Genomic DNA, 10,921 nt, shown 5'->3' on the forward strand with positions numbered 1-10,921 from the left:
CTAGCAGCTGGTGACATGACTCTAGCAGCTGGTGACATGACTCTAGCAGCTGGTGACATGACTCTAGCAGCTGGTGACATGACTCTAGCAGCTGGTGACGTGACTCTAGCAGCTGGTGACATGACTCTAGCAGCTGGTGACATGACTCTAGCAGCTGGTGACATGACTCTAGCAGCTGGTGACATGACTCTAGCAGCTGGTGACATGACTCTAGCAGCTGGTAACATGACTACTTTCATAAATTCCTATTTATCACACACCAAACCAATTACAAAGCTATCTAATTTACATAAGCCTCAGCTAATATATATATATATATATTTTAGTACAAAAAATATTAAATAATATATATTTCAATAATAGAGTTACATCCAATAATTTTCAGTGAATTGATCCAGTCCATTGGTGATCTTAATTAAAAAAAAAAGCATGGAATCATGACTTATCATTATGGTATAGTTATGCTGACTTATTCAAAAACGAAGATGTTTCCCAGTTTGTCCAACACAGAATTTTTTTCAGGGTATGTATATTGAATTTGATGAGAACCATCATTACAGTTAATAGGAGACCTTTTAATCAGAGATTTCCTAATGATATGAAGATTCCTAAACACCTCATATATATATATATATATATATATATATATATATATATATATATATATATATATATATATATATATATATATATATATATATATATATATATATATATATACTGATTTAGGAATTTCATGAGTTTTAGTAAAGTGAAAAAAAGGAAGCATGTTGAGAGGTTCATATACTTTATCAATAATATGTGAAGGCTAATAGATACATGGCACTAATTTCTTCAATGACATATTTTCGATTTCATACTAATGTAGCTCTTTACAATTATTAAATAATAAACACACATATAGTTTGACTCTGACAAACTTAGTCGTAATGGCTTGGCGCTTTGCCCACCCTTCCCTTCTGACAAAGCTGACTATCAAATCCAACAATCAAAACAATCAACGTGGACTATCAAAATGAACTACCACGTTTTGCAAGGACCAACAAAGCAATTAAGACAAAAATATATATATAATCTCAGCATTGTTTTTGCCTCAAAAGAAAATATTGACAAATGTTCCAGTCCTTAAAAAAGGCCTTAATGTAAGTGTAGTTTTCTCCTCAACCATCAGTGCAAAGAGCCAGCTCATTTAGAACAACACAATACATCAAGGAGATTGTGGGTATATAACTTTCCCCTGCAAGACCTGTGTTGAATTATACGTAGGTAAGATTTGTAAAGCAAGTAAAAAATTATTACCATTAGATATATATGTATAGTGTAAGATGCAGTCGGGTAAGCATCGCTTTATTGGAAAATAAAGCCTTTTGCAAGATATGAATATAACAGGATGCAGGAGGATGGTAATGTGTTAATAACTAGTAATGTGTTGCTATTTTGTTTTGTTTATATATATATATATATATATATATATATATATATATATATATATATATATATATATATATATATATATATATAATATAGTATTTACAGTTTTTTCTGTAGTTACATATGTTTGTGTTTCTTTCTCAGTCTGATTATTTCATTTAATGACTAAATCTCTTCCATCTCTCATCCGTCTCTCTCTCTCTATCTCTCTCTCTCTCTCTCTCTCTCTCTCTCTCTCTCTCTCTCTCTCTCTCTCTCTCTCTCTCTCTCTCTCTCTCTCTCTCTCTCTCTCTCTCTCTCTCTCTCTCTCTCTCATGTATCCTGCAATACTCAGTGTATCCTGAAGTACACTGCGACTCCCATAAAGCACTGTTCTTCAAGCATCCTTCACAGTCGCTGCCATACAGAGTCCTGAAGCCTCCCCCACCCGTCCGGCCCGAGCAAAATGGACCAGATTTAACCTTATGCTGCCGGATATGCCCGCCCGGCACCGCCGCCTGCCCCCCCTCCCCTCCCCCCTACCCCCTCGCCACCAGTTGCAAAATCTGGCTAATGAGAACACAATACACCTACCTGGCAGCTAATTTACCTGGTGAGGGGGGGGTTTTCCCAGGTAATTTGGGGTGTTGAGAAGGAGGAAGGGGACCAAGGGTCGGTCGGTTGGGAAAGGGGGGGGAGGGGGTTTATGTGGGTCGGGAGAGGGGGGGGGAATTGGGGGGTGGGTAATATAACATTGGATGTCTTTCCACCTGGGTTGGGCTTCCGGTGGGTTTCCATGTGGCTTACTCAAGGTTTTTTCCCCCCTCCACACTAAGTTGCTTTTCATCTCTTGGTCTTTCAAACTTTTTCAAGATCATTTTTCTCCGTGACCTTCAACCAATCCCCTGTCACGGTTTGCTAAGCCTCATATATATATAGAGTTGATCAACCTGGTTGAGGATTAATCAAGCATTTACTCCACCACTTTCGAAACCTGTCCATCCTTCCTCCATCATGGTAGAATTGTTTACATTTGTGAGCTTTGTACTTTGAGATTGTTCTCAACAATCTCAAAGTACAAAGTACTCAACAATCTCAAAGTACAAAGTACTCAACAATCTCAAAGTACAAAGTACTCAACAATCTCAAAGTACAAAGTACTCAACAATCTCAAAGTACTAAGTACTTTGAGATTGTTTATAAGAATAAGAATCACAGGTTGTGGAGTTTCGAATCTTGTGAGCTGTTTAACACATGTCAACAAAGCCCCCCCCCCCCGTGATTTAAAGACAGATGTACAGGTTTCGTAATGGCCTGAGGAACCCTGGCCCAGAAGCGTGTGAGCGAAGGCAACCAAGAACTGACAGGAATAAGTTGGGGAAAGCAGCTAGACAATGCAAGAGCAAATACGTAAGTCTAGAGAGCGAGCACAGTGGCTATCTTGAGGTTATCTTGAGATGATTTCGGGGCTTTAGTGTCTCCGCGGCCCGGTCCTCGACCAGGCCTCCACCCCCAGGAAGCAGCCCGTGACAGCTGACTAACACCCAGGTACCTATTTTACTGCTAGGTAACAGAGGCATAGGGTGAAAGAAACTCTGCCTATTGTTTCTCGTTGGCGCCCGGGATCGAACCCGGGACCACAGGATCACAAGTCCAGTGTGCTGTCCGCTCGGCCGACCGGCTCCCCAACGTGGCACAGACACGTTGGTAACATGCCGTGAACCAGTTGACTAGAGGGCGTCTGAGAAGCACCCTGGGCGTAGATTCGAACCCTCATCAAGGCTCCTGTGGATTTGTTGTTTGATATATCAAGTTAATGTGATTTCTGTGTGTGCCAGACACATTGCCCTGGTAAAACAAACCGAAACTGTCTCTATTTTCCGCTTGTTACAACTTGAAATAAAGTTGTTACATCTTGGCTAAACGTGTTTATGACGTATTAGAACGTTGTTACAACTGGCTATTTTGGTAGTTATAACTGGTTAGGTGTTAAAACTTGTTCGAACGTTGTACCAACGTCGTAGTTTCGGTGTATGTGGCGGGTATTAAGTGTCTGGTTGATAATAATGCCATATTATTATGGTGTGATAATAATAATATAGTAATATTAATATGCCATAATAATGGAATATTCAAGTCACATACCACAAAGGAAAGAGGAGCAAAAGATACACATTGGAACGAGAATGGCGTTCCCTCTACAGGCGCAGAAAGCTAATTGCGGAACCACTCAAGTATCTCTCAATCCCAGTACCAATAAAGACGGCTATGACGATAAATAGAAACCATCACTCTTAAAGTTACAACAATAATATAAAATCCAGGAGAGACAAAGAGAGCAAAAGGCCAACAGAGAAATAGAAAGGGACCCCCAAATATCTTTTTCCTCCTAAGTAAACTCTAGAGCAAAAGCTACATCCAGTATTGGGCCTTTGTGCAAGTGGAGAAGGAACTAACACAGATGACAACGAGGAAATGAGTGAAGCACCGAGGACACAATACGATTCTGTTTTCAGTGAATTCCTGAACACATTTAAGTTCCATAATCCAGATATATGCTTCACGAATGGGATACCTACATCGAACCTATTTATCAGAAGTCACCCTTAAACCCCATTAGACTTTGAAGTGGTTATACACGTAACCTGTCCTCTTAAAAATAACGTCGCTTTTGAACGTTTACCCGTATGGCCGAAAGTGGACGTAATATGAAAATTAAAAAATATATATAAATAAATTTGGGATTTTTTTTTCAACAACAGTAAGTTAAAGGTCCTCTGGTAGGTTAGGTGGGCAGGAAATTCTCATAAAGTTTCAAAACGTTATGAAAAACGTTAATTGAAAGTTTCCTCTCCTAACCTTACCGAGTAAGCCGGACGATTCAAACAGAAAACGGAACAGTAAGTCACTTTTGTGAGCCGATTTAATTTCAAATTACGTCCAAATTTGCCCATAGCGTGCACATACGAGCCAAAAGTGACGTTATTTTTAAGAGGACCGGTTGTATACACAGCATGCCCATACACTTCACACTAGGCCGGCATTCTTGGAATTCTATAGTCATAAAAAAAATATCAAGAAACCACTGTCATAGGCTCTTAACAACCTCTGGAATTGGAGCCTAGATACTTCTTGAGGTTATCTTGCGATGATTTCGGGGCTTTAGTGTCCCTACGGCCCGGTCCTCGACCAGGCCTCCACCCCCAGGAAGCAGCCCGTGACAGCTGACTAACACCCAGGTACCTATTTTACTGCTAGGTAACAGGGGGCATAGGGTGAAAGAAACTCTGCCCAATGTTTCTCGCCGGTGCCTGGGATCGAACCCAGGACCACAGGATCACAAGTCCAGTGTGCTGTCCGCTGGGCCGACCGGCTCCCTGATGTCATCCCCGACACGCTTAAAATAGCAGATATACTACTCCACAATGAAAGTAGTGAAGCCCAGGACAAAACCGATAGACCAATAGCTCTAAGTTGGTCTATAATCATACAAATTATAGAAACCACAGATATCATAGAAATCTTTTGAAAGAGAGCTACGAACCCGACAAACACACAGTGAAACTACGACGTTGGTACAACGTTCGATCAAGTTTTAGCACCTCCTAACCAGTTATAACAACCAATATAGCAAGTTGTAACAACGTTCTAATACGTCATAAACACGTTAAGCCAAGATGTAACAACTTTATTACAAGTTGTAACAAGCGGAAAATAGAGACAGTTATGGTTTGTGTTTCCAGGGAAGCAAGATCACAAAACACAAAAATCACAACCTCTCCACAACCCTGGACAACATGGGGAGTTCAGAACAGGACGCTCCTGCCTCTTACAACTCCCAGACCACCGTGACAAGGCCTTAGCTGCCTGCCAGGTCACAGTGGTCTAAATACAAAACAAACACAATTCCTATTGGCTGGGGTCAACCCACAGCTCAGATCCTGGCCCCGCCCACTCGTCACCCGGATGTTATGACGTCACAGTGACGTCACTGCGTTACCACAGTGATAGGGGAGGGAATGGGGGGGGGGAGGAGGGGAAGGGAGTGAGAGAGGGATATGAGGTAGTAAGTGATGAGAAAAGGAAAAGGGACAGAGGCAGAGAGAAGAAGTGGAAAGGGAAGGAAGAAATATAAAGTGGGAAGGGAGTTATGGAAGGGAGAATTCACTATTGACAAGTCTACATGGAGGGAGAAAATACATGAGGAACAGTAATAAGAAGATTGGTGGAAAGGGAGATGGAGGAGAAATATGAACGATTGGGCAGAGGAGACGAGAAGAGAAAGATGGACAGGTATTCGAAACAGAACGAAGGGAAGGGAGCATAAGAAGACAAATAAGTGGAAAAGAAGGGAAAAGGAAAAAAAAACAAGTTAGTATTAAGATAAAAATAAATTGCGAAAGAATAAAGAACAAAGAAAATTAATAGTAACACAGAAAATGGAACAAAAATAATTAAGACAAAGAAAGGAATAAAGACAATAATACAGACGAAGACAATTGACTCACATCAAGACTTCAGTCTTAACGGGAGACTTGACCTCTCCTAATGGGAGTAATTATCTCTCCCGAAAGAAGTAATTATCTCTTCCAATAGAAGTATTTCTCTCTTCCCAACAGGTGAAATTATTGTAGAATATAACAATAATCGATACCCTTAAATACCAAATTATCATAAATAAATGCCTAAGTAAAGAATTTGAGGCATATCTGTTGCTCAAACCCAAAGAAATTCATGTATCCTGGCAGTGAAATCCAGGATACATGAATTCAAACAGAAATTGAAAATGAATTCAAACAGAAAAACGGAACAGAAATTCAAATTTTGTATCCTGGCAGTGAAATCCCTTCAGAGGCTTTGGTCTATAAACTACAGGAAACTGCTGTATTTCCATCTCCTGAAAAAAAATATTCTACAATAAACAAATGTTTAGTTTAGTTTTATGTTTTAATAATACACGCAGCTATCTTTAACTGCTTCGACTTGCATCTTGTATCGTATCGACTAGCATTGTGTCTTCTATATTATAATGAGCTTCTAACACTACGAGTTAATAGCCTAGCACTTGAGGGGAAAAAACATTGTTATTTAATCCTAGCATAACTGACCGAGGTTTAGGGAATTGAATCACGTTATAATCGGAATTCTGGTCTAAGATGCATTGGGATATGACAAATGGAAGCTTTGATCCCAAACTAACTCTTGATAACACTGACCCTCTTTATGTAGTGATGAACTGAGAAATCTAGGCTTCTTGAGGATTGAATATTATTTGGCTTTATTTCTGCCCTATTCATTATTTCTGCCCTTCACTATATGCCCTATTCACTATTTCTGCCCTTCACTATATGCCCTATTCACTATTTCTGCCCTTCACTATATGCCCTATTCACTATTTCTGCCCTTCACTTTATGCCCTATTCGCTATTTCTGCCCTTCACTATATGCCCTATTCACTATTTCTGCCCTTCACTATATGCCCTATTCTCTATTTCTGCCCTTCACTATATGCCCTATTGACTATTTCTGCCCTTCACTATATGCCCTTTTCTCTATTTCTGCCCTTCACTATATGCCCTATTCACTATTTCTGCCCTTCACTATATGCCCTATTCACTATTTCTGCCCTTCACTATATGCCCTATTCTCTATTTCTGCCCTTCACTATATGCCCTATTCACTATTTCTGCCCTTCACTATATGCCCTATTCTCTATTTCTGCCCTTCACTATATGCCCTATTCACTATTTCTGCCCTTCACTTTGGTCTGTGTGAACCAATATTTTATAACGTAGTGGTTATTTGTTTTTGTTTTATATTTGGGGTAAACAGAGACCTACCTTGGTCGGTCTTGCCCAAACACTCGCTGTTGAGACCTTTGGCTGCCTCTGTCGCAGGCCGCCAAACACACACCGAAACTACGACGTTGGTACAACGTTCGAACAAGTTTTAACACCACCTAACCAGTTATAACAACCAATATAGCAAGTTGTAACAACGTTCTAATACGTCATAAAAACGTTAAGCCAAGATGTAACAACTTTATTACAAGTTGTAACAAGCGGAAAATAGAAACAGTTTCGGTTTGTGTTTCCAGGGAGGCCGGCCAGCGGCCCGTGATGTTTGGGTCGCTTACTCTCCGAGATCGTGGAGTGGCCAGCTCATTTTTAAAGAAAACGTATATGTTATCTTTATCCTTTTCTATGTTAGTTATATTTAATTTTAACATTAATTACAAGTTGAAATAAACCAGAGACATTATCTACTGTTAATTATTCAATCAAATATATTAATTTAACTCATTAAGGGATACACACAATAGGCAATTTGAAATTTGTGGGTTGATGCATTAGCCTAATGTTCTTATATCAATGATCTATGGTTGATTTTATTTATTTTACTTTAAAATTGGAGTATTATTTATTCCAATCTTACCTCTCAAGACAGCAGAAATAAACTCATTCCTCTCCTCACGAACGCAAGAGAAAGCGCCCAGAAGAATCTTATCACCTAATTAGATCAGTTTGTGTAAAACACTTGAAATTTTCTTTTTTACACAAATGAAAGTTTTGGTTTAGTGTTGGACGTAAGACCAATCTACCTCAAGAGGGGTTATTAATTCCACCACAACACCTTATACTGATCAACCGGCAAGTTTGGGTTGTGGACCCTGTGAGCACCCACTCACGTTCATACAACCAACCACTTGGGCTGGACGGTAGAGTGAAGGTCTCGCTTCATACAGGTCGGCGTTCAATCCCCGACCGTCCCACATTGGTTGGGCACCGTTCTATTCCTCCCGTCCCATCCCACATCCTTATCCTGACCCCTTCCCAGTGATGTATAGTCGTAATGGCTGGGCACTTTCTGTTTAAGGTCCCTCTCTTACCCTTACGTGACAATAAAGGCCATATACTTTCTCTAACTCGAAATGTTATTCTCTCAAAATGTTATTCTCTCGAACTGTTGTTTTCTCGAAATGTTGTTCTCTCGAAATGTTATTCTCTCGAAATGTTATTCTTTCGAAATGTTATTCTCTCAAAATGTTATTCTCTCGAAATGTTATTCTCTCGAAATGTTGTTCTCTCGAAATGTTATTCTCTCGAAATGTTATTCTTTCGAAATGTTATTCTCTCGAAATGTTATTCTCTCAAAATGTTATTCTCTCAAACGTACGTGGGGTGATTCTAATCCAGTCAGGAAGTGTGTAGTACACTGCTGACGTATTTGGAGGATGTGTCAGCATTTCTTGAGGTGTCGCACAATGCTTAATTGCTCCTCCTGACTGATCGTTTGATTGTGAAAGAGGAAGTTCACTTCTCCATCCTACATGAGACATTTGGGGTAAATGAGCAGAGTTCGGTACAACTCGGTACAGCTTATTGTGTACACAGCTTATTGTGTACACAGCTTAATGTGTACACAGCTTAATGTGTACACAGCTTAATGTGTACACAGCTTAATGTACATATTGCTCACACGCCAGCTACATACCTGGCCGGAGTGTAAGTTCACTCTCAGTGCTCACAGCTCATTCTCCCTCAATACAGCTCACTCTCTCTCTCTCTCTCTCTCTCTCTCTCCCTCTCTCTCTCAACACAACTCACTTCCCACGCACTCATTTCTTCCCCTGTAAGCAACTTACTCTCCATACATACACACACACAACACACTTGTTTGATTTTCGAACACATGGCTCACTAGTTATGAACACTTGAATTTGACCCAGGTTCGTATCCTGACCGCATGGCAACCCTTAACTGCATGTCTCTCTTCACCCAGCAGTGAATGGGTGCCTGGTTCTTAAACGATTGGTGGGTTGTATTCCAGGGGAAACTAATGGGTAAGACCTACCATGAGCTATGGGAAGGTGGACACGTTTCTTACAGGAATATATATGGTCGTCTGGGTGGAGAACATATCCTATGTACGTCATAGGATTTGTACACCATTGATATACGCACGACGTGAGACGTGTATGCCCGACGTGAGACGTGTATGCACGACGTGAGACGTGTATGCACGACGTGAGACGTGTATGCACGTCGTGAGACGTGTATGCACGTCGTGAGACGTGTATGCCCGATGTGAGACGTGTATGCACGTCGTGAGACGTGTATGCACGACGTGAGACGTGTATGCACGTCGTGAGACGTGTATGCACGTCGTGAGACGTGTATGCACGTCGTGAGACGTGTATGCACGTCGTGAGACGTGTATGCACGTCGTGAGACGTGTATGCCCGACGTGAGACGTGTATGCACGACATGAGACGTGTATGCACGACGTGAGACGTGTATGCACGTCGTGAGACGTGTATGCACGTCGTGAGACGTGTATGCCCGATGTGAGACGTGTATGCACGTCGTGAGACGTGTATGCACGTCGTGAGACGTGTATGCACGTCGTGAGACGTGTATGCACGACGTGAGACGTGTATGCACGTCGTGAGACGTGTATGCACGTCGTGAGACGTGTATGCACGTCGTGAGACGTGTATGCACGTCGTGAGACGTGTATGCCCGATGTGAGACGTGTATGCACGTCGTGAGACGTGTATGCCCGATGTGAGACGTGTATGCACGACGTGAGACGTGTATGCACGTCGTGAGACGTGTATGCACGTCGTGAGACGTGTATGCACGTCGTGAGACGTGTATGCACGTCGTGAGACGTGTATGCCCGATGTGAGACGTGTATGCACGTCGTGAGACGTGTATGCACGTCGTGAGACGTGTATGCACGACGTGAGACGTATATGCACGTCGTGAGACATGTATACACACTTTCGTCTGCTTTTGTTCGCATTTTATCAGCAGAATATAATTTCACAAAATACTCGCTTAAACTCGCTTAATCCGGAATTAACCCAAAACTCGCTTAACCCGGAATTTCTTACCGGATCGAGCGAAGACCTCATTAACCCGAAAATCCCACCAATACTTTCTATTCACGAACCTCCTGCAACCGAATACCTTTCCAATACCGTGTAGAAAATCTCCAAAACCGGAATGTGATTATCCAACATGTAAATGAATCTCCTTAAACCGATTATCGAGGTGTTTAGTGGTCCGTTTAAGCGGCTAGTCCCCCATGGTCCACGATAATGTCTGGACCTGAATATCCAATAACAACTGGACAGAGGAATTTCTTATCCGAATATTCCACCAAATAGGTCAGAGTTCATACCAGTGTTTAAACAAACATGACTTTCCAATTGGGAACGTTCTGTTCGGCCCATTTTTTTATGGTATGAAAAATGAGAAGCAGAGTTGAAGGTAAAGCTTAAAAATTAGGTAGTATGTGGTATGATAGCAGGCCGGCTTCGATATCCCATTGATGTTCTGACGCCGAAAACAAGTGGTTCATAACACACAGATATCACAATTGCATGATGCAGCTTCAGTTTCAACTTTTTTTGACCATGTCGTAGCTCAGTCGATTAAGGCAGCGTCTTGGATGCTCTCGGACGCAGGTTCGAATCCTCGTCACGGTCCTTGTGGATTTGTTC

At 41.4% G+C, this 10,921-nt stretch overlaps 1 protein-coding gene across 1 annotated transcript in view; it reads left to right on the top strand.

Moving 5' to 3' along the window:
• LOC138371550 (Kruppel-like factor 18) overlaps positions 1-5,299 on the top strand; it is a 5,746-nt gene extending 447 nt beyond the window's left edge. Inside the window, exons 1-2 of the mRNA XM_069336429.1 lie at positions 1-220; positions 5,154-5,299. The exon at positions 1-220 is cut by the window's left edge and continues 447 nt beyond it. Coding sequence (XP_069192530.1) covers positions 1-220; positions 5,154-5,299 — 366 coding nt within the window. The remainder of the gene's footprint in view (positions 221-5,153) is intronic.
• The last annotated feature ends 5,622 nt before the right edge of the window (positions 5,300-10,921 follow it).

Source organism: Procambarus clarkii, chromosome 36 (genome assembly GCF_040958095.1).
Source record: "Procambarus clarkii isolate CNS0578487 chromosome 36, FALCON_Pclarkii_2.0, whole genome shotgun sequence".
Lineage (NCBI taxonomy): Eukaryota > Metazoa > Arthropoda > Malacostraca > Decapoda > Cambaridae > Procambarus > Procambarus clarkii.